Consider the following 25,101-nt stretch of genomic DNA (forward strand, 5'->3'; position numbering starts at 1 on the left):
TACTGTAAGGGACATTCTCGCGATCTCGCATTCTTGCGGTCTCGACCTTTGGAAACAAGCTAAAAATGCCCAAAGTGCGAGAATGCGAGATTGCGAGATTTGACTGACTGACTGACTGAGTTTAGTTTTACGCCGCTTTTAGCAATATTCCAGCAATATCACGGCGGGGGACACCAGAAATGGGCTTAACACAGTGTGCCCATGTGGGGAATCGAACCCGGGTCTTCGGCGTGACGAGCCAAGCGAGATTTGACAGCATGTGCAAATGTCGCATTCTCGCGTTGTCGACTTTTGACAAAAAGTGCTATGTACCAAAAACACGAGAATGCGAGATCGCGAGAATGTCCCTTACAGTATTCCATTGATATCTCAGGGTTATCTCATACTGTACTGAACCAAGTGATAATGACACTCAACGATAACATCAATTGTTGATAGATGCAGAAGTAGAAGACAAACCTATTGTGTTGTACCTTTGGTGTTAATTTAAAACGAGTGGGGGGAAAAATAAGGAGGTGCATATATGTTATCCATTTAGGTGGGCAAACCAGTATTACATTTCTGGACATCAGCAAACAGAGGAGGGGGTATCCAGTTGTCTACAACCCAAAAGCATCATGTGGAGTTTGAGCTACATGCTTGTTGTGATTTTCTTGTTTGTTTATTTGTTTAAGGTAAGTAAATAGGTAACATTTTTCTGTTCGGTATCAATGTCGAATGCTGTTTTTAATTTTTTAAATTGTGTACATCTAATTCTGCATCTAATCATATGCAAACCTCACTCCCCGACAGCCCAGTACCAGCAGCGGGCGTGTCTCTGTACATCTGCTGGAGTATCACAGGTCATCAGATACAGGATGCAATGGAAGCTTGTTCTCATCTAATCCCTGTGACCTAATGTTCACCGTCTGTTTCAAGGGGTTGTCCGGCAAAGAGTAAGTGGTTTTACTACACATCAAAGTCTAATCTGAACTTGGTAAACAACCTTGAAGTTCTACTAGCCATTGTCTACAATCATTAGGAAAAAGTCATCTAACGCATATTTTACTATATACACTGACGTTGCTGAAGATGGTAAAAAGAGGCGCTTTTCGTCAGGTACAGACTATTGTAAATGTACGACTTCCCAATTATGACCGACAACAACCGATCGTATTTTGAGAGTGTGAAGGTGTCTCATGATTTTGTCACAGTTCCTGTACAAAGACGAGTGACCAGTACAAGGGCACGAGGGATGTCAAATTTGGGACGAGCATTAATGGCGGGATAACCAACCCCATCGTCAAGTCGTTAACCGCGTTCCAGGTAAATTTAGCGATCTTTGTGTTGCTGAAAATTCAGTACTGAAGCTATTTAAGCCATTACGTTTACATCTACACTTGAAATAGTACTATGTTATGCATGTTACATTCTATGCATTCTCCATCGGTAACCATAAACAGTGTACAAAAAAGGTGGTCCACGGATGAAACTTAAATTTACGTCCTTTTCTGACAGAAACAAGGTGACTCTTACATATTGACAAGAGTGAATTTATTTATGCACATACTGAAGCCAAGGTGTGAAGCATATTTCAAAGGATGCAAAGAAAGCCTTTTTGAATCTGCTCATCCCTGTAGCCTAATGTTCACCGTCTGTTTCAAGGGGTTGTCCGGCAAAGAGTAAGTGGTTTTACCACACATCAAAGTCTACTCTGAAGGCGAACAAGTTTGACGTTCGATTAAATCCATTGTCTACAATCATTGAAAGACTATTTATGGTTAATGCATATTAACTATATAATTTAACACTGGTGAAGATGTACAATGGTGCAAAATAGAGGTTGTTCTTATGAGGTATAGATTGAACATGTACCACTTTCGAATTAAGATATGCCGCGCACAGGTCTCAGGTACATCATAATTCAGGTATTTCATCACATCAGATGGAATCAGCACAAATCGTATATTATCCTATATGCACGGGAAGGGTGTGACAGAGCCTCATGATTATATAACAGTTCCTGCACAAAGACGAGTGACCAGTACAAGGGCACGAGGGACGTCGCATTTGGGACGAACATTAATGGCGGGATAGCCAATCCCATTCTCAAGTCGTTCACTACCTTACAGGTACATTTAACTAACTGGTCATGTCGCTTAAAAGTCAGTAGTGAAGCTATTTAACTAGTGACATCGTTACAGGGAATGTGTGAAACCAGGGATTTCACATAAACCCTAAATCCAGAGTCAGTGATTTTATGAAATCCCTGTTATTCCTAGGGATTTCATGTATTCCCTAAAATTTCCAGGGATTTCATGAAGTTACTGAAATATTAGCTCAGGGATTTCATGAAATCCCTGTAAGGCTTTATTGAAATAGAGAACACCAAATTTATAATGCGAGTACAGAGTATATGCTGATAAAATTCATTTGTTTGGACAAGATAGGCTGTTGTCATACAAGTTATTACACTTCAGTAGCACTTTACAACATTTACAACGTATCGATTTACATTGGTTAGGACCACAGTTACATTTCTGGAAACCCTGACCACCACAATTCGACTCGAAAATCACAGCTGTGTGGAGGAACAGTTCTTTGTCCATTGTCACATCATTCGTAGAGAGAAGACGCTGAGGACAAACATGAAATATGTGCTTTGAAAAATACCCTTTCCTTCCCAATGGCCTAATCTGTTTATGCTTAAAAGTAATGGTGACTTGATGTTTCACCAATATAGGATTCGCTGCAGTCGCATTCTGTCTGGTAGACGACACCTGCAGGATCTGGCTTCTTTGCCGGGGTGGGTCTGCCTGTGGCAAAGAAGCCAGATCCATTAGGATCAAAGAACACCAGGCCTCTGTAAGAAACAGACTCTAACTCCGCCATAACCGACCACCTTAAAGCCAACCCAAACCACAACATCAGTTGGAACACCACCAAAGTCATCGAGAGGACCAGCCTGATTTAAAAACCCGAAAACTACTTGAAGCTGTCCACATAAAGAAGATTTGTCCATTTGTTCAGCCATCAACAGAGATGAAGGATATTTCATCCCCAAGGCCTATCATCACTTGCTCAATTAATCTAATGTAACCCCACTCAACCATTGTACAATATCCATTGTGTAACACTGTACATTATCCATTGTGTAAACATCACTTCACTACTGGCTTCCCAAGAGTCCTTATATCACTTATGTAAACAACCTATGGACATCATTCCCTGTTGGCTGCCCATCAACATCCTTAATCTCTTATGTATACAACCATGTACATGTTCTTTACTGGCTTCCTTTCAACCTACTTAATCCTGTGTTATCAACCTCTCCTATTGTATAAACAACTCATTTTCGCCTCATCCCTCATCTATTGTACAAACATCCCATGCATATATACTGGCCACATAAAGAAACAGTGCACACAGAAAATAGAAATATAGGCACACAGCGTATTTATACATAAATTATACATTTGTGAACACAGCAAGTACTGGAGACAATCAAACGCTCATGCACGTGCCAGGCGACGTGACGTCATTGGCGGTGTCCTGAGGCCTTGCAATTTGTTACAGCACGTGCATCCCGTACAGATGCACACAAAATGTGAAACTCTGAAATTGCTGTCACTGTCGAAAGCTTGATCTTTGGTCATTCAAACGTTCACCAATTCACATGAGAAGATACTTGCACATCATGCCAAGATTAACATGTGCTCAACGTCATTAAACCATTGGAATGGTTCGAGCAGGAATGAGCCAACAACAGGTGGCAGCACATTTCCAATGCCATCGTAACACGATATCTGCATTGGTCAGGCGTTATCGAAACAGTAATGACGTCGCCGACCACCCACGTTCAGGGCGTTCCCGACGTAACGACGCCAAGACAGGACAGATGGAATCGGGTGACTCATCTCAGATACAGGTTCCAGACAGCAGTGACCACGTCCCAGACCATTCCTCAGTCCTTCAATGCTCATTTGCTAGCCTTTGAACTTCTGACGTCATCGTTACGGATATTGTTCATGTTCTTTTGACATTTTCTTTGGTCAGATACTTCAGCTTATAACGTGTCTACATCATTTCGTCTTTGCTGTGTTGTATTTCAATTATGAAGGCATTTTCTGTGTGCACAGTTTTTTTATGTGGCTAGTATATATCACCCAAATTACTTCCCATGTAACACTTGCTTGACAACGACATTAGAGTCTATGTCGAAACGTCGCCTATATAGACTAAAGAAGTTGTATATCCATAAAAATAGTCCTCATTCTTCATCTACCCAACTTCTACAATGCCAATCAAAGAAAGTTGTATACAAATTTGCCGCTTTTTAGGAATATTAAGGCAGGTTTTAGCGGTTAAAAACGATACACCTGGACAAGTTTACGCGAAATCCCTGGTTTCACACATTCCTTGTAACATATTAACGGCAAAAATACCTACTCATGCACATTAGAACATGCAAAACGAGGATGATCGAGTTGAAACTACATCATACTGGTTAACAAAGTAATCAAACAGAAATTGTATTTGTTCAGACAGGTGCGGAGGTTGAGGTCAAAGTGGATGATGATTACTGGTTGTCATCAACACCTCTTCCTCTGGATGACTTGAAGACCCCTCTACCGCCGTTTCACAATGGTGGCACCGTCAACCTTACCGACAGCAATGCAAGGTGCGTGACTACAGCAATATTTGCCCTAAGAGTGTTCTCGTCTCGCTCTGTATCCCACTCTACATCTATATAAAGAGGTCTATCTTACACAGATTTTAACATTATGTTTTATCCATTCAAAACATTTTCTTCTTAAGTCTGCCTTTAACGTCCGACTGAAACTCTTAGAGCAGATACTATATATTCTTTTGCCATGACATTTTGAATTGTCATGTGTAAACATGTTCAGGAACGACTTATACCTTGTACATCAATATCTGCCACTACAAGAAATGTCAATATGGGTGACTCCACATTGCAGATTGACACTGACCATCACTGTGACCTGTGACCCCCACTACTATGGACCGAACTGTTCTGTCCTGTGTAACCCAGGGTCAGCTGACCACTACACATGTGACCCGGACGGGTTAAAACACTGCATTAAAGGTATGTTACACAAAGTCAAGTTACACCTGAACTAAAGACAGGCATGCAGACAACTGAACATGCCATCGACATTAACGTTTCTTAAAAACGAAGTTCTTACCTCAGATGTATTGTACTAGACACTGAGAAAGCCTCGCACTTCTTTAACACTTAATTAAAATATGTAAGGCTATCCAGGGATGTCTTTCACGTACTTTGAATCGCGCGTATAGCATGTTATCGTGAAAATGTGATATTTGTTTGGTACAACAGGCATAGATAGCGCTACACATTTTGATCCCTTCGTTAATCCTTTTGTCAGTGTCTAAGGGTTGCACTGTACAGCCACCGTCTCAGTGCTCTAGGGGATAGATCTGCACATATCTAAATCAATGTTAATGTACAAGATGTGAACCCATCTTAGAGATTGTCTAGGAAGTAGAGCACACACCTGCCATCTTCTTCACCTTATGTCCATATCATCTCCAGTCCACAGAAGCTGCGATATGTTTTAATGAAAACTAAAATCAGACAATGTATGTAAAACTTAGCAACCGGAAACGACCATGATTGCTATATTTTGTACGAATATATTGCGTATCTCGACATATCACGTGTTTGTAAAACCGTGCATCAATGGGCGTCATTCATCCCTCAGTGAACTTAATACTAACTGGAAAGTGATGGCATCACTTAGGACATCTAAGAAACAAATTGAAACAAGGCTTTCTACAACATGATTATTTACAAAGATTATTCAGGACGTAAAGTGACACCACAATTAATCTTCTAGAGACTGGGGATTTAGAATCTACAGTCATTATGTCAGACTTTAAACTAGTACAATGTTGTCAGTGTTCAATAACGCATAGTCGGTCTCTTTTATTGTTTACCTTTACAAGCATAGTGGAAAAGCTAGATATATTTAAAGTAAGTCATCACATCACATGTGTGTACGATGCATGCATATATTTTGTTTAACTCTATAAATCTACTCACATGTTAAAATCTTAATTATTTAAGTTATGCAAATGGAATATGCTAGCAACTAGATGCTATCTCTGTAATTTTCAGGCTATACCGGAAGTGCTTGCCAACAAACACCGTGCCACAACGTTGCCTGCCACAACGGAGGAATGTGTGTTCTAGTAGGGTCAACATTCAACTGTTCCTGTCCATCTGGATTTAGTGGTGTACATTGTGAGACCACACCTTGTACAAAGAATCCATGTCAGAACCAAGGAACGTGTCATGTTGTTGGATCGATAGCCACCTGTTCCTGTAAAGCTGGATCTCATGGTATACGTTGTGAGACCAATCCCTGTACAAAGAATCCATGTCAGAATCAAGGAACGTGTCATGTTGTTGGATCGATAGCCACCTGTTCCTGTAAAGCTGGATCTCATGGTATACGTTGTGAGACCACTCCCTGTACAAAGAACCCATGTCAGAATCAAGGAACGTGCCGTTTTACTGGATCAAAGGTCACCTGTTCCTGTAAAGCTGGATTTAATGGTACACATTGCGAGACCAATCCCTGTACAAAGAACCCATGTCAGAATCAAGGAACGTGCCGTTTTACATCAATGTTTTTACGTTCTTACGCCAGTTGTGACGTTATATTAATTGCTCTTTGTGTTTTGGGTTTTGTTAATACCATTAAGTAAATATTCTGTTATTCAGGAATGTACTGTGATGTTCTGTCAAACACAAATGAAGTCACTCCATCAATGGCAGCATCATCAACAGACCGGACTCTTCCACATCTTCCGACTCCAACAGGTATCAGTTTAAACAAGTAAAACTTAAATTTACCTGTCAAGGTGGAAATGATAACTGACAAAGTTGAACCTTCATAGGATCAGGTTTCCAGGCCTTTACTTAAAATAGGCTAGACCCAAGTAGCTTCCAGGCGCGTAATCATATAATGATTGAATATAGAATCATGGCTTCTATATGTACTAATAAATCTGTGAAAAGTAACATCATGATGGCAATTACAACCTCAATCATATACTGCAGTGTGTGTATATCACGCAGGTCACAGCCGCCCACAAACCACAGCCAGATTAATTTTGCCACACAGCGTCTTACAGGAAGCATACTACCACTCGTAAAATACTAGTTCCGCTTGTAAACATTATTGCCATATATGTCAATGTTGTGTGAATGTGTGAGTAAAATATGGCCCCCATAAATGAACTATTTGGGACACTGTTATAATGGAACTATGGCAGTCAGAAGTGTGTCTCGTATTGTCTCGTATATTTACTTTCAAAAAGGTAAAATCTCGAAAGTTATAATTTAAGAGAAAAACAAGCTGAAGATTGACCTAACCATTTGCACGATACAATTTATCCTCATCATAACGGGGAAAGAACTGAAAAAAGACCGGAGACTAATGTCCCTTTATGTTTTGCTTCTGTATTTGCAGGTTGTGCCCACAACATCAGTAACTGTGAGTTAGCGGAGTGTCCAGATCTGACCTCTGTCCGATGTGTCCGGTGTCGGGCTAGTTACACAGAGGTTGAGGGACGCTGCATGAGTAAGTTCAAAATATAATTGAAAACAAAATGCAATTTAGAAATAATACAGTTTTCAATGCTAATATCGCCTAGTTGGGTGATAATTCATTGTGGATAGTTGTGCACAGTATCTATTAGACTCAGCCGGCCATTGGTTCGAAACCTCGATTCCTTTCCGGAGCCTACAAAATCTCAGTTTTTAAGAAGACGACTTTTCAATCAAACCCGGAGTGACTATGAGAACTGATGAATTATGTTTCAGCGTGTCCAACCCGCACCCCTATCCTGCATTGTGAGGAGGAGCAATCAGTCGGCTGTCTCTTCAGATGGTGCAGCAGGTGCGAGCAGGGATTCTACCGGGAAGCTTCTGCTTGTGAGGGTGAGGCTTCCTTATAACTCGCATTCTTCCAAATACACCACCTAACTTTCTTCAATGTATACAGAAATCTCATAAGAAATCATGTCAAAAGCTTTTGATGATACGATTGACAATATGTCTTAACATCCAACACAGTGTGTCCCCGTCTCCACGCCGGATGTCGTGATCACGTCTGCTCCTCCGCTGATGACGTCAGGTGTGTTAGATGTCAGCCGGGTTTCTTCCTGGCTGGAACCACCTGCAAAGGTAAACAATAAGTTTAACGTTCATCTTGTGCTTATGTTTAATCTTATGGAATGAATGTACCACTGAGGCCAAATACCTTGACATATCAATTCCATATGTGCTCTTCCAGAATGTCCTTCCCCAAACCCAATGTGCGACGAATTCACCTGTAGGGACTCCAATGACGTCACATGCACCAAGTGCAAAGATGGATTCCTGGAAGTAGACGGCCAGTGTCTCTGTGAGTTATTTTAGTTGAAACACAACGTTATACTTACAAGTCTTTTCATCAACTTACTATACAGATAAGAGAGCGATGGGTGTGGTTTGAGCAGTAGTCCAGTTATATCAGGGTGTTGTAGTATGCTGTGGGAAGAAGGCACTTTGGTGAACCCCATGAGTTTGGTGCTGAAACCACGAATAATAAAGGGACACAACTCTGCAAAGAGATTTGAGACGTCTTATTAGACAGGGCAACTAATGGCCCGCTCGCGTGAGAATACATTTCATCGTGTAACCAAAAACAATTTCGGCAAGCAAGCATTTGTAGCTCTTTGAAATGGTAACTTTCTTAGATGTTCCTTCTTGAAAATGAATATCAGAAATATCACAATGGTAACTACATGGTGAGGTGAGGTGAAATTGGGGTTTAAAGTCGTGCTTGAGAATATATCGCTCATATGACGACGTGCATGCGTGTGTATGTGTTTGTGCGGCTGCTTGTACTAGCCCAGACTGAAGCTGGTTTTATAGTGCTAGCCCACTGGGATACCATGCCGCAGTGAAGCATGAATACCCCACTCAGACACATTATACTGACTCCGAGCCGACCAGTCTTTGTTGTACCCATTAATGCCGAGCGCCAGGCAGAGACCAACAAGTACCATATTGTAACGTCATTTGGTATGACTCGGTCTGGGATCGAACCCGCGACCTTCCGCTCTCCGGGCGGACGCTCTAACCACTACACCACGGAGGCGGTCCTGGTAACCACAAACTATTTAGGGGCGGTGGGGTAGACTAGTGGTTAAAGCGTTGGCTTGTCACGCCGAAGACGCGGGTTCGAATCCCCACATGGGTACAATGTGTGAAGCCCATTTCTGGTGTCCCCCGCCGTGATATTGCTAAAAGCGGCGTAAAACTAAACTCAGTCAGTCAGTCAGTCAGTCAGTATAAACTAAACTCTGTCAAAAAAGAAACGCAACCCCTGTATTTTAGAGATTTTGATCTGAAGTTTTTAGACGACACAGCATTTTTATTATTTAAGACAGAAGTCTGAAATTTGGCAGAATAATAACCAAGATGGGCATGTTTAAAATTGTCATTTCAAAAGTCATCTCACAGACACCAGTTTGTCACCAGGGGGGCGTCTTTCTCAGTATCTCGCATGAGCACCACGATCTGCAATCACTGCACGGCATCTCCTTGGACAAGAACGGATAAGACGCCGGATTCTTTCCTGGGGAATGGCTCTCCACTCCTCCTGCAGTGCAACGCCGAGCTGTTGCAGCGTCTGTGGCGGCGGCTGACGTTGACGTACGCGTCGACCCAGAGTATCCACAGGTGTTCAATAGGGTTGAGGTCTGGTGATTTAGAGGGCTATGGCAAGACATTGACGTTGGAATTCTGCAGAAAGTTCATTGTTGCACGTGCAGTATGAGGCCGGGCGTTGTCTGGTTGAAAAATCTGTGTCTGTTGGTCAATAATCGGGAGAAGGTGAGGCTGTAATACGTGGTTGATGTAACGTTGGGCTGTCAGGTTCCTTCAACGATCACCAAGTCTGATTTCTGGTTGTATGAGATGGATCCCCAAACCATAACGCTTTCTCCGCCAAATCTGTCCCCCTGTCGGACGCAGATGGGCGCAAAACGTTCATGACGTCTCCTATACACACGTTTTCTTCCGTCGTGATGTTGCAAAAGAAAACGGGATTCATCAGAAAACCAGATGCGCCTCCAGTTTTGTAAAGTCCATATCCTTACGTTGTTGCACCACCTGAGTCGTCGGCGGAGATGTAGGGGGCGTAGTACAGGTCCAACAACTGGTCTACAGGCACGTAAACCCGCTTCTTTCAGACGGTTCTAATCGTTTGAGCTGACACTCTCCTCAAACCTGGTATTTGTGTGGCAGTCACGGTTGGTAGGGCATGCCGATTACGCAGGTGATGGACCCGGATGTACCGATCTTGAAGGGGGGTCGTGATTCTTGGCCTTCCACTTCTCGGGCGATCGTTGGTCAAATTGAAGTTGTTGTAGCGGCTCCAAAGTCGGGATATCGTTGTTTTGTGAACATTTAGGTGCCGTGCAACAGTTCCAAAACTTTCTCCGGCTTGAACACGACCAATGGCGATATTTCGGTCGGCAGCACTCAATCGTGGCATTTTTCACACAGCTTTTCATGCGACAAATGAATGAATATAATACGAAAGCACATGGGCTTTTATACACCCCTACATTAACTGCCATTTTCATGATTTGCATGTGGTTTTTTTGTGCGAAGTCACCATGAGGGTCATTTCATGCGTTGTGACGGAATAAGCAATAAAATACACTTATGCGTACAAATGCAGTTGTTTGGATGGTAATCTTCATTAATTACGTGTATAATTTCAATACATTCGAATAACATTTAGTTTGGAAGCAATAACTTCATTCAAACGAATTTTTCATATCTGAGGACAGGGGTTGCGTTTCTTTTTTGACAGAGTTTATTTAGCGCAATTGTGCAAAGATCGTCCATGACCTGATTTCATTTGGCTGCAGTATGTCCGTCCACGAGCCTGATTCCTGACTGTGTAGACGTTGCCAGAGACGGCTGCTTTAAAAAACTGGTGCAGGAAGTGTGCTCCAGGCTTCTTCATCAGCGGAACAGCTTGTGATGGTAAATAAAGTTAGCCTTTCGGCCTGTAAACGGTACGCTGCCCCGAAAGCCGATGTTTAATTATTCTCATAATCTTTTTCCACTTTGTTTTGCTTAGCGTCATAAAAGGTCAATGCCAGAAAAATAGGAGTGACCGAAACAGAAACCCGTACACAAAAAGCCAAAACAATGATCAAAACTCCACACGGAAACTAAACGCAGATCAGTATCTATGGAACAATGAATAGATGTCTTCCAGAAATGATCATGAAGCTTCTCGTTGATTGCCCGATCTGCGAGGTCTGCCTCTTCAAACTCTTTAGAATATAAATTAGAATTGTCTGAATATGCCACCCACTGTTCTATATTTTAGGACGTTAAAAGTGCATTAGCTCTTCCAATGTATCACTGGCCAATATACATTCGAGCACACCTCGTGTCATCATTTTCAGTGATGATCCATATACTTTTCATACACCCCTTACACAGAACAGAAATCTGTTCTAAGGATAGTCAAGGCTGGGTATTCATTGGTAATGACGTTTCAGAAATATGTCATATCATCACCTGCCGAAAATGTATTAATTAACATACTTTTCCACGTTATTATTTTCAAAGTGTCCATTTTTCAGTCTGTCCCCACCTGGTGTAGGCTGTCAACTTGCTGAATGTAATTCTACCCAAGACTCGCGCTGTGTCACATGTTTCCATGGCTACGACTTAAAGGGTGGAATCTGCAGTAAGTAGTTGTTATTCCATAGTTCGGGATCGGGTGGTCAGTCTCGCTGACATGTTTGACACATGTTTGACACATGTCAGCGTATCCCAATTGCGTAGACCGATGCTCACATTGTGATCACTGGATTGTCTCATCCAGACTCGATTATCAACATTCCGCCTCCATATAGCAGGAATATTGCTGAGAGCTGCGTTAAACAAACCATACCACTTGCTTATTAAAACAGTTTATTAAAGTCGTGTGTTTCACATTTCTTGTGTAGATTGTAATGATACAAGCACACTTGTTTTGTTTTCAGCACATTCCCATGGCAACGAATCAACTACTACCTTAACCCAATGCGTGGACAACCCACACGTCGATTGTGCTTCCCTTCACTCATCTCTCAACGTCTGCTCAGAACCGACTACGGCCTGTGAATACTGCCCTCGTTACTGCCACATGTGCAACACGTGCACCCAGGGTGTGCCTATCATTGGCTGATGAAGCAGAATGAATGAGATCTGTTTCAGGCTGTTTTGCACAGTATTTCAGTCACATCGGGTGTGCCGCTGCTGAAACCCCGACGAGATGACTGTGCAAATGTTTGTCATTTACGCGTCTTGCGGGTATGATGCTCTCAAAAGGAAAATGTAATCAGCCTGATCAAGTGTTAGGACCCATAGTTATATATTTCTGGCACGACGAAGGGACGCAACTCTGCTCAATACCAATGGGACTTAGAAGCTGTCATTGTTGAGATAAGTATACGTATAGTATTATGAAACAAATCCTGTAAGTTTGTTTTGTTGGGAATATATTTGTGCAATCATTTTATCGATATGATAACGCTATAATCTGCAAATGCTGTACAGTCACTTCTTGTTGTGTTTGTTTATTTGTTTAACGCCAAACTCAGACAGATACTTCAGATACATGACGACCGTATGTAAATCATGTCTTGAAGTGATTCGTAATTTGACATCGATCAACGCAAATGCGATTCCATGTATAAACCAAGTCGCCCAGCTTGACCACCCGAAGTACCAGCCGTATATGGACACGGAGTCAAAGTCATGTAGACTCTCAGTAGGAAGGCGTTTCCTATTCTCGCGGTACTTACGGATATCGGCTGAAAAAATAACACAAACAATTCTTATCGTATTAATGCTTGTTGTTTTTAAATGATGGGCCTTCTCCTCTAACATCTGCATCTATCAGCTGCCAGATCCATCAGGTGAATTACCACTCGTGAGCCCGGTGATAAACAATGCCATCCGCCATTGACGAAACCAGGCTTCTCCGATTCTCGCGGTATTACCAGGAATTAACGTTATTGAGTGTATGTAAGAGCAATCCTGCCGGAAAGGGCGGGAAAAAGTAATGATATGTCCAAGTTGGTATAAACTCGCCAATATTCGTGATACTGCAAGATTTTGATCATTCACCGACTTGGTCCACTTCCTAGTTACCAGTCGGTGATGTAAACAACCGCTAAGTGTCGCGCATCGGCGATTTCGGCAGAAAACGTGTTTACCGCGAGAATAGGAAACCCGCGAGAATAGGAGACGGACCTATACAACATGTGCTCAGTTGTGTGTCAAAGAACTACGACGGTTTCAGATGAATCAGTTTCTGTTATCGCGCATGAGCATTGTATTTTCTCAATGTGGTTTCCTCAAATGTGTCAACAACCGAACAGATACAGATAAGTCCAAGATATTTTGTAATCACCTTCAGTATCCAGGTAAATCCCGCATGTGTGTTCGGGCGTGCAAGAGAGAGTGATTTGAGCCAGTGGTTGTGCCCGTGTGTAAGAGTGTGTGCGCACGTGTGTAAATACAAAGTGTACAATGTTGCATCTACATCCACGTACACACCATTACAACAACATATACAGCAATGTTTATCTTTAATGGGATTCTGGTTTAACTGGTTCCACACTATACGTATGAGAAACACATGTTAAAACAGTTGGTTGTAGTGCCAATGTATTTCCTTTAAGGCCATATACGGGCATGAATACTTAATCAAACCCAGGGAAATATAGTAGAAATATATGGACATTTAATTAATTTTATATCAAGAACAAGAGTTGCTGAAGAGCAATTCTGACCCAGAATGTCTTAGTCAGCAGTCTGACTTATCGTCTGTACTGTTACGTCATCCGGGTGACAGCTGGTTTGATGGACGATGGACGTGAATTTGAAGGCACAAAGATACCCTAACACAACCACCAACTATCAAATATCTACATTCAACCATCTACCACAACGTTCATGTCTTTACCAAGGAACCTAAGTTAACATTGAGGATTACTTCCCAAATGGTAGTGTTTCTCTATAGAGTGAGCAATCTCAGACCCTACAGTACTGTTCGGTTTGGTAGCGCTAGATAGTACCATGTGTGATTGATATTGCTTAATGATCATATCATTTCGTGAGTGAGTGAGTTTAGTTTTACGTCGCACTCAGCATTATTCCAGCTATACTGAAGTTACTGAAGATCACTTCTAACCCGGATCTACACGGATTCATTTCGTGAAGTCTAGTTAATAAATTCACCCAGCGAATCACAACATGAATAATTCCATTATCTTAAGTGTTTTCATGTTCCTCTGATGTTGCTTGCTCGGTCCACAGGAACATCAGCAGCTGCGTCATGGCATTAAATGGCTGTGTTAGAGGAAGAAGTTTTGGATAAGTAAGAATAAGTTGGATGGTCCACCCAAGCTATCCGGCATCTCTTCTGGGTGCCGTTCCACTAACCGATCTTAGCCCTACGCCAATTGTAAACCCCTAAAATCCCAATCTTAGCGTGACGTTATGATCGGCATACCGTTCCACTAACAGATCTTACCCAAGTCAATCGTAAAGTTAAGATCCAGAGTCTAAGTTGCTCATGACCATCTTAGGATCACCAAAATCAATCGTAAAGAAACCAAAATGGCGGCTTTCATTATTCTATGTGAAGAAGAAGAGCGAGCATTACACTGTGAGCCTGTTTTTCGAGACCGCTCATAGATTCTAGATACATTATCAGATGATGTGATTTTGGCGAGGTACAGGGTGCATCGTCACGCCTTGTTTATGCTGATCAATAAGGTTCAGCCACATGGGTATGCCAAATACCCAGCGTTCACGCGCACTTGCCCCTGAACCAAAATGCTCTCTACCGTAAAACTGCTCTTTTTCGCTCGAGGCCTGACTGACTGACTGAGTTTAGTTTTACGCCGCTTTTAGCAATATTCCAGCAATATCACGGCGGGGGACACCACAAATGGGCTTAACACTCGCTCGAGGTTTCTCTCCACGTTTACATATGGTTCCAAAACTACCTCCATCATCTGCTAGACTATGCAAAGGGACTCGTGCCTCGCATTTTTCTACCTCTCGCACGAAAGAATCTCGATCTTAGCTACAATCGGATCGTAAGATCGGGATCGGCTACGATCGGCCTCAGATCGGTAAGTGGAACGGGCGCAACCTTTAGCAAAGACGATTGTAAACTTGGCGTAACTTGCTAAGATTGATCTTAGATAGGATCGACTAGTGGAACGGCATTCTAGTGGAGGATGCATTCGTCGGTGGACTCTAACGCTTTATAAATATCCCTATTATTATTATTATGTTTTACAGATTAAAGATAATATGCAGCAGAGAGGGTTCGGTTGATCCTGGCACATTTAGGCTGGTAAGGCTCATCATCAGCTCAGGGTCCTTGCCCCCTCTACACGCAGCCCAGACAGCGAATGGGACTTCTCCCAGGAAACGCTGCCTAGTCGAACCCACCAAGAACTTTCCGAAAATATGAAGGCTCCCCAACACTGCAGCCTTCTGCATTACCCAGAGTGTCAGAAGACCTGTACTCCCGGTGGAGAACCCGGGCACTCTCCTGATCTGCGCCAAAAGATCAGGAGGTACCAAACCAAGGGCACCGAGAACAATGGGGAGCCTGACGACAGTGTACTTGGGATGCAAGCGAGACATTTCAAAGGCGAGGTCCGCATATTTATCATGCTTTTCCTTGATCTTGTCAATCACATTCCTGTTAAAAGGGACAGAAAATTCAATGATATATATAAATTCATTGGCTTTATCAAAAAGGACAAGATCAGGTTTGTTGGCTGGAATTCTTCTGAGGCTGTACATGGGCCTATTCCACAGAAGTTTGAAAGCATCATTTTCCATGACGCCCTGGACATGTTCAGGGTCGTACCATGGATGGACCTCGGAGTCAAAGCCACAGGCATGTCGGAGACGGTAGTAAAAGCAGCGAGCCATGCCATCATGTCGTTTAAGATATGCTGTTTGTGCCAAGGAAGGGCATCCACTGACAAGGTGTTGGACAGTCTCTGTGAATTCATTGCAAAGTCGACATTTCATGTTAATATTCTCTTTAAGAATCACATTTAGGCGATTACGAGTGGGAAGTGACTGGTCCTGAGCAGCAAAAAGGAAGCCCTCAGTTTCACATTTAAGACCAGCCGACTTCATCCAGGCGAAGGAGTCGGAGGGATTGCTATTCTGTTCCACACACTGCATGTACACACGATGCAATGGCTTCTCAGAAAGCTTCTCCACAAAAGACCGACTCTGGGCAGACTTGGTGAAGGACTTCACCTGGTTTACTCCCATCGCTGTACCGTCCAGCAGTACATCGCCATCAGCAAAGTCAACCTCAAATTTCAGATTCTGTCCAACAACCTTGGCACGCTTAAAATAGCTGTGGAATTCCTTGCTTTCATCATGAGTCTTCACATGCATCACCAGAGGATCATCCGATAAATAAATATGTGCAAAAGTACACAATAAAATTCTGTCATGAAGAGCCTCCACATTAATCAAACCCTGACCTCCAGAATTGATTGGCATGTATAAACGGCTACGAGAGGAACGAGGGTGGTGGGCTCTGTTGTCAGACATGATCCTTCTGGTCAGACGGTCAAGACTCTGGATGTCTTGTTTTGTCCAATCAACTACTCCAAAGGAATAGGAAAGGACTGGCACAGCAAAAGTATTGGTGGCTTTGACCTTGTTTCGAGCATTTAGCTCTGAACTCCAGATTTTCTTTAAACGAGATTTGTACTCGGCCCGAAGTTTGTCTTGAATCTGGGCATTCTGGAGCTTGTCTCGAACTTGCATTCCAAGATAGGTGTTGAGCTTTTCAATGATGTCTGGGATAACGCTGTGCTTTTGACTTGGGAAGATGCTTGAAGTGAAGAGTCTCACGTTGACGAGGTGTCTGGATACGGTGCTGTCCATTCCATTCCTGGCTTTCTCGGTGCAGGATATTATATGATGGTACAAACCGTTGATATTTGTGGGCTCGCATGATAAAGATGTAAGTTCCTTGTGAATATGGTGTCTGTATTGTTCAAAATGTACATTGTTGCATTTATGCCAAGCAAGGTGCTTTCTACTGATGTTGGATTGACTGAATGTCAGAGTCTCGGGTGGAAGGAGGATTATCATTTTAATGAGAAGATGATCTGAGACGCAATTCCAGTTTTCGGGTTCCATATATTGTCTATCCTTTGAATGTGATTTGGGGAGTAGTCTGTCACGAATAAGTAGTTGAGTAATGTCTGTCCCGGTTGAAATGAGAAGTGAGGCCCTGTGCAGAATGGTTGAGCATTCAGACAGGAGAGGTTGTTATGCGTTACAACCTTGTTAATTGAGTTAAAATGTAACGTCACCTCGGCAATATTTCAGCCAGAGTGTCGAAAAGGGTTTTACATACACAATAAGTAAAAGTTGTTAAATATTCAGTCATCGAAGGACTGTAAAATAACTAGCGTATCACAGTTGGTGTCTAAAACTAGCCTGTAAATGTAAAACTATTTTATTTACAAAACAATTAGCCGAAATTTAAAATAACAAAAATATTACGTTTAATAACCGGTAAGTTTAAGTTTACTTTGAAAGTTTTGCGACTTACGTACCCTCTCAGGAGGACAACAATGTTACGATACTTCAACCCCCTTTGAGGATACAGCCACTAACAATCACTGTTACTAATCTATACTACCATCTTTATAATACCATTTATCTATTTACAAAACATATTATCAAAAATTTATCTTATGATTCTATTTCCTTTAAAAATCAATTATTAAATCATAATTAACACTATAACGAAATCCTTAACTGTTTTAACATTGAAATATTTACCCCTTGTGATGGAAAAATCAATGCAGTCAAGCAGGACATGCTTGACCTTTATTCAAGCTCGTTAAGAAGTTTGGATCTTGAACATGAAGGATTTTACAGTTCAGCATCCATGTCGTATGGCATATCATCACTCTGTCTTGTAAGTTGTGGACGTCAAGGAGACCCTGCAGATCTGAGAGACACGTCTCGTAAGAGTCAATGCCATATTTATCTATAGGCATGTACCAACGAAGTAGAAACAGAGGCTGTGAACTGAGTCTGGTAAGCACAACGAACTCGTAAAGTAGTATCCAGAGATGAATCTGCTTTTGCAACTGAGATGTATTGTGTATTGATAGAGTCCAGGTAGCAGAGGCTGTCAGTTCGTGTTCTGTTACACAGGCAACATCAGTATCGTGGATGTCGAGTATCTCTCCCAAGGAAACAGCTGATGCTGTTATCTACGAATGTATGAAATCTCATTATGATACTTCTTTACTGGAACGTAAATTAGGAACAAAGCACAGTAATATTTTAATCAAATTTTAAACCGCCAACCATAAATTACCTATTGAAACAGGTCGCTGGGAAAATATTCCCTCAAATAAACGATTCTGTCCGTCATGTCCCTCCCAACTCGGAGATGAGTTTCATTATTTATTTCAGTGTAATAAATTTACTGCTTCCAGAAATATGTATTTAAAGAATGATTATGTAAACAACCCTAACTATTATAAAATGTCAGCCCTATTTCAAACTCATAATATGAAGCAATTAAGAAATCTATGTAAATTTATTTCCATTATAATGTCTGTCAACATGACATGATTAGTTTACCTGTACATAATTGCTGGATTTGTTTCAAGCCATAGCCTAAAAGTGATATATTTTTAAAAAATACCCCCCATGATGCTTTGCATGTATTTGTAAACTTATGGTAATAAAAAGGATGATTGATTGATTGATTGATTGATTGATTGATTGATGATATAGCACCTCTAACATTCCAGTTCAATACATTCAAAGCTTGTGTTTCTGACATCTGAGGAGTTGAGAGTTAATGAATTGACAATAGTTAGCGCACCGTGGATTTGGTTCACGTGAATCGCTATCTTCATCACACGATGAACGTCAACAATAAAAAGTCAGTCCTCAAATGTTGACAGACCTCGTCCAGATGAACACTACCAAGCCGGCTGTCGTCAACTGTGTTGTTTCAAAAGACATTATAAAGCACCACCTGTGATCAGCAGAGCGTTAAATGCATTAAATGTTCTGCTGACCCAGATCCATATATATATATTTTCCAAAATACGAATACTAATATTACTGGGAATATCTCCTTATAAGAACCACATTCGCCCTGGGACCTTAGACATCCCAATAATTTGTCTTATACTCCAAACATTCCGCCCAACCCCTTCTTGCAATGCAATAGTCCAGACTCCCACTGGTGCTGAATCTCCGAGCTCACTGAGGCTAATTCAGTATATACTGAGTTATCTATTTCTATCAACATTTCCTATTTTCAGTGACTTAGCGCTTTGTAAAGCGTGTCACGATACTGTAATCATTGATCGAAACATGCCCCTGATATGCTTATTGGTTTTTCCAGACGATACCTATACATGTATTTCTGATGTTCTCCCACATTAGACAACTGTTGAAAAATCCAATATTCAACTTGTACGCTTTGTAGCCTTTTTGTGGTATTTCTGCGTTGGTTCCCAAATATTATCACCACAAAAGGAATATCCTATATTTTGTTTGAATAGTGAACAAATGACCTGCACTAATGCCACACCATTATGTAGTGTAACTGATCTCCTGGAATATGTCAGGTCAAGAATTGCTACTACGTTTCACTTTCACTATGTTAATACTCTTATTTTCACAATGAATCAAAATACAATACCATATACAATTATACCAAAAAATTGAAGTTACTTAATGTAATCAATTTCATGCTTTTGCATCTATCTGTCGTGTGATGTCTGCATACTTTTTGCCGACTAAATACTCAGTGTTTACTAAGCGTGAAATCATGGCGTGACATCGCGATATGCTGACACATTCGCCAGTCGTGGTAAAGCGAAACTTCGTGTGCCACTGTGCCCCGATGTACGTTGGTAAGTACGCGATCATTTTCAGGAGGTTCCGTATGTTTGGAATACAAAGTCCGGCATAACACTGCAAACTAGTCAGTCCTACGCTGTAAGCTTAAATCTTAAAGAAGGCTACGCTGGTATGGGCGTTGATTTATAGTAAATTACATTTATAACGAACTCGAAACACAACTAATTTGAGTTATAACCGTAACGCATTTCGACTAAACAATAGCTAACGGACTGGACAAATATGTTCGGTTTATCAGTTCTTTGTAAGCAGACAGACAGACAGATTATTTATTAAAGTCTCACCCCTGTTATACATATATACAAACTAATTAAACATATATTTACATAAGGGCCATTCCATACGGAATTATGAGAGACTAAAATTCTTTAAAAATTGCATGTACATGTATTATGAGTAACAATAATTAAAAGTTATATAATACGGATTTTCTCCTTTCTAAAATAACATGGCAGGTTTTGGCAGCTATAAAACAGATATTGCTATTGGACAGGATAAAAGCAGTTTTTTGTATATCAGTAAGATTACTAAAATTCTGACATAGGCTATCACAAGTATTTAAAAGACTAAAACGTTCATCACTATAAACCGGACAATTAATTAAAACATGAACTTCGTCTTCAACACAGTGTTTTAAAACATTTTCTGTCAATAAAACATTTTTGCAGTGCCGCATCTTTATATGCATGGGATATTGTTATATCCTACCATAAAAGCATGTTGGTCAACGTTATTAATGATGTATAGCACTGCCGCATCTGAACTTAGTCATATGCATGATGGATTAGAAATTAACGGACGTATAATCATTGTAAGCGCGTATAAACATCCTTAAATAGTATACCGTTTATAACGAAAGCGTAAAGACAAATATGTTGGTAAGCGTAAACGTCGGGCTTAAAGAAGGCTACGCTGATATGGGCTTGAAACGTTTATAAAGGCTAACGGACTGATATGTTCGGGATTCTTTGTAAGCATGTTGGTCGTAAGTACGTTGATGCGTTGATGTATAGTATACTACGTTAACGAAATAACGAAACTCAAATAGACACAACTAACGGACTGGACAAATATGTACTCGGTTTTATCAGTTCTTTGTAAGCATGTTGGTCGTACGTTCGGGCTTAAAGAAGTCTGATATGGGCGTTGATGTATAGGGCGTTTATAACGAAAGAAGGCAACGCTGATAAGGGCGTTGATGTATAGTATACTACGTTTATAACGAAATCGAAGGGACAGCTAATTTGAGCACGTGATAACCGTATTTCGTTCTACATTTCGACTAACAAATAGCAAACGGACTGGAAAAATATGTATCAGTTGTTCTTTGTAAACATGTTCGTTATATACGTAGTTTTCTTTATTTGAAAGGGTGTGTAACAGCATATGGTAAACATACAAGCGACAAAAGAAAATACAACCCTTAAGCATAAGATATCTCAGTAAGCGTTACGATTAAGATGATATCATTATCACATGTCATTGAACCTTGTGTCGTGCAAAGGTGAGCGTATACTGACCCACATATGACACAGTTATGACAGCGATGATGATCAAGTAGCATTATGCCGCGACACGACTAGATAACATGCAGAATGTATGCACGTGTAGGCTTGATATGCTGTTCTAAGTCTAATTAACCAAATTCAGCCGCCCCATCACGGGTTTCCTAAACAAACCAAGATAAACTAAACCAAAACGATTGTTTTAATGCATTTGAAAGTTGAAAGGACCGTTGTTAAAATTGGTGTCTTTCACATCACTTACTCCGTAAAAGGTACTCTGCGGTTGCCTAATTTGCCAAGTAAAGAGCTTTATGATTACTTCAATAAGGAATGAATTAACAGCCATAATCCCCAAATTTTGGAACTTTGTGCTGAAAGGAAACATTGATTTCTAAAGGCAGTTGCGTATTAAGCAAAATGTGTAGTTTAAACATAAAGGTTTTAAATCAAATTATATATTAGAAACTAAAACAATGTAGCACAGAGTGAGTATTGATGAATGAGATGATAAGCATCAATACCAGATTCGAATGGCGCGTCATCCTTGGTTTTTCATTCATCCACACCTGATCTGGAGGTCAGATGACTACACAAGCGGTTATTACATGTTATTCTGTTATTACATGTTACAAACCTACAGAAGGTGTATTCTATTTCTTTGACTTCCTTTAACTATGGAAGAGACTGTTTCAAAGTTATGTCATGCAATCCTTTAGAATTATGGAAACATATGCCTTTGGTATTAAAATAGCTGCATTGAGAGGTTGTAAATGTCATGCATGTACATGTATATACCACAAAACATACTCTACATGTATATTGTATTTCTGAAACAGGCTATAACTATTTACTGTCGAATTGTATGCGTCTGTGTTGTCAAAGCTGTCCTATAAAATTCATATAACAAGGAATAATCAATGAAAATACCCACCTTTATCATACAATGGATAGTGTTCTCGGCAGGATAAAGCCAACGGATATTTTCGGTATCCGTTGGGGTCATATACGGATATCGATGCAAATTAGAGAGGTCATATGCAAATCTTAGGGACTACTTTCACGGTGTAAACAAACATGGCGTCACGCCCATCTATCGGCGATCGTGTCCGTATTGACGGCCGTGGCTACATACTGTGAGTTCCTTGATCAGAGAAAATTGTTGTCTCGTAATTATAGAAGGGACTGATTACGAAGCAAAGTTAGAATTTCAGAGGGTCCGGAAGATACCAACTCCAGTTCCCCGACCGACTGTCACTGTAAGCTAGCAGACGGCACGGGGTCCAGGTTTCGTACCGTTGAAGTAGATGACATCAATAAGATAACTGAGAACAATGAAGACAAGAATACTGCTAAAACAACTGCCTATACAATGAAACTTGTGACCAGTTATCTGTCAACACAGAACGAGTTTCGTCCCATCGAAACTATACCCCTTAATGAACTCTCCACTTTCATGTGTAAATTTCTCATCGGTGTCATGAAAAAGAACGGCTCAGACCCCGAACCACTAACTCTGAGGTCATATCTGGCTAGTGTTGACAGATATCTGAAAAGTAAAGAGTATGGCCTCATTCTTTCTCATTCACCTGAGTTCTCTAAAGTTCGAAGCATATGCTGAAATCACGTCAAGTCGATTTAAAAAAACAAGGAAAAGGTAACTTACCAAATCGTGCAGATTCCATATCCGACGAAGAAGTTAACAAACTGTGAGAGAGTGGTCAATTTGGAACAAACACTCCTCATTCCATCATTAACACATTGTGGTTTTTTAACACAGTGCATTTCGGGCTCAGGGGTGCCGAGGAGCATCGATCAATGTGTTGGGGGGATGTCTCCTTAAAATCCGACAGTAATTGCCACGAATACTTGGCTTTCAATGAGAAACAGACCAAAACACGGTCAGGTGTCAATCCTAAAGATATCAGAGAGGTGACACCAAAAATGTGGCAAAATGTTGATGATCCAAGTAGATGTGTTGTTAGTATCGACAAGCAATATGCAGCCAAGCGTCCGAGTGGTTATAGTGAACCGTGTGATCCCTTCTACATCGCAACAAACACACTTGGTCCGAATTCGGTTTACACTGACACAACCATCTGGTTTCGTCGCCAACCAATCGGTGATCGAAAGTTGTCATCTCTGATGAAATCCATGTCAGAATCTGCACTTGAATCATCCAAACGCCTGACCAACCATAGCGCCAGGAAATATCTGATCCAAAAACTTTCGGACAATCATGTTCCCCCAAACCAAATAATGCAGCTCTCGGGTCACAGAAACATTCAGTCAATAAACAATTACAGTAAGATTAATGAACATCAACACCGTGAAATGTCTCGAGTTCTGTCTGACACAAGTGGCAATCCTGGAAATTATCTCTTGACCTTGCCGGCGGGCACTTCACATTCCATCATGGCACCTCGTGCAGTTTCGTGCACTTCCACTCGATCCGAAAACCAGATGACTGTCAATGTTTCTGGTGGTGTTAACACTTTGTTTGGGGTTCAGTGAAGGGTGGCAACATAACTGTAAACATTGTCCCAGCTAAAGCTTCACCAGCACCGAAACGCAGGCGTCTTGCGATCATTGACTAGGACAGCAGCCAGGAAAATCTCGAATGAACTGTTTGACACTGTCAGTTGACAAGTGCGCTTGCAGAATGTTACGCGAACATTATATTTGCTGTTCAAACGGTTAATTGAAATTTTCTGAAATTCCACTCGAGTTTTCGTTATTTTTCAAACGTAAGCTAAGATTTGTTGACAACAATACACTCTTTAACATAAAAAACTTACTAGGAACTAGATGACGTAACGCAGTCAAATGAGTGATCAGTAGAAAATTGCGTCGCAGAGTTTTTGACGTCACGAATTACTACGCACATATTTGTGACGTCAAACATATGCGGGCACATTCCACGAAGTTTAGTTTCATGATTTGAGGCAAATTAAATCGCATTTTTAAAAATTATAAAGTAAGAATGACATTGTATGATAAATAGGTTATCACACTCGTGTGTTTTGGGATGGTTAATATCCTGCAATAGGAATAAACACTATGTAGTTAGCTCTCCAAGGCTCGCTAAATACAATGTTTATTCCTAATGCAGGATATTAACCATCCCAAAACACACTCGCGTGATAACAAATATATATCACAGGCTATAGGGAATGTAACCTACGCCATTCGTATGTGTGCCATAACATACTGTCTTATCATAATATTGAAACTGACTGTAACTTTATACTGTCAAATAGTAGCGACAAAACCCTTTCGACGTCCATGAGAAATCTCTGCTTAAAGAAGAGTTGATTGTACAATTGTGACAAAATCATTTATGTTTTTCTTTCAGCGGTATTACAAGTGTGCGATGTTGGGCTTTTCAGTTGTAACCTTTAATGTTGTAATAAAAAAACGTTTGAGCAAGAGTGGTATGGTACTCTTTGATAACTTGGTACAAAGATCCTGCTCGATTGTATCTCAAATGTTGTGAAATGTAAACACCAAAGGCTGGGGGTGCTCCACATGAAAGGA

General features: G+C 41.0%; 2 protein-coding genes across 2 annotated transcripts; both read left to right on the forward strand.

Annotated features, from left to right (window-relative positions):
* Positions 1-428: 428 nt before the first annotated feature.
* Positions 429-6,569, forward strand: LOC124259797 (delta-like protein 4). Its single transcript, XM_046694000.1, has 7 exons — positions 429-674; positions 793-935; positions 2,000-2,111; positions 4,524-4,660; positions 4,962-5,089; positions 6,143-6,367; positions 6,508-6,569. The coding sequence occupies exons 1-7, from the start codon at positions 618-620 to the stop codon at positions 6,567-6,569; spliced, it is 864 nt and encodes a 287-aa protein (XP_046549956.1). The 5' UTR covers positions 429-617.
* Positions 6,570-6,755: 186 nt separating this feature from the next.
* Positions 6,756-12,426, forward strand: LOC124259794 (furin-like protease 2). The gene is made up of 8 exons (XM_046693998.1): positions 6,756-6,850; positions 7,503-7,613; positions 7,856-7,972; positions 8,108-8,218; positions 8,328-8,438; positions 10,960-11,077; positions 11,689-11,795; positions 12,094-12,426. Exons 1-6 carry the CDS (start codon positions 6,799-6,801, stop codon positions 11,073-11,075), a joined length of 618 nt encoding a protein of 205 aa, XP_046549954.1. The 5' UTR covers positions 6,756-6,798; the 3' UTR covers positions 11,076-11,077; positions 11,689-11,795; positions 12,094-12,426.
* Positions 12,427-25,101: the final 12,675 nt, after the last annotated feature.

This window comes from Haliotis rubra, unplaced genomic scaffold (assembly GCF_003918875.1).
Source record: "Haliotis rubra isolate DU_JTF1 unplaced genomic scaffold, ASM391887v1 Scf738, whole genome shotgun sequence".
In the NCBI taxonomy this organism is placed as follows: Eukaryota; Metazoa; Mollusca; class Gastropoda; order Lepetellida; family Haliotidae; genus Haliotis; species Haliotis rubra.

Coding starts and splice junctions, on each gene's coding strand:
- LOC124259797 (XM_046694000.1), top strand. CDS start 618: ATGTGGAGTTTGAGCTACATGCTTGTTGTGATTTTCTTGTTTGTTTAT. Junction 2,112..4,523: donor AGTCGTTCACTACCTTACAG/GTACATTTAACT, acceptor GTATTTGTTCAG/ACAGGTGCGGAGGTTGAGGT. Junction 6,368..6,507: donor CTGTAAAGCTGGATCTCATG/GTATACGTTGTG, acceptor CCCTGTACAAAG/AACCCATGTCAGAATCAAGG.
- LOC124259794 (XM_046693998.1), top strand. CDS start 6,799: ATGGCAGCATCATCAACAGACCGGACTCTTCCACATCTTCCGACTCCA. Junction 7,614..7,855: donor GGTTGAGGGACGCTGCATGA/GTAAGTTCAAAA, acceptor ATTATGTTTCAG/CGTGTCCAACCCGCACCCCT. Junction 7,973..8,107: donor GGAAGCTTCTGCTTGTGAGG/GTGAGGCTTCCT, acceptor CATCCAACACAG/TGTGTCCCCGTCTCCACGCC.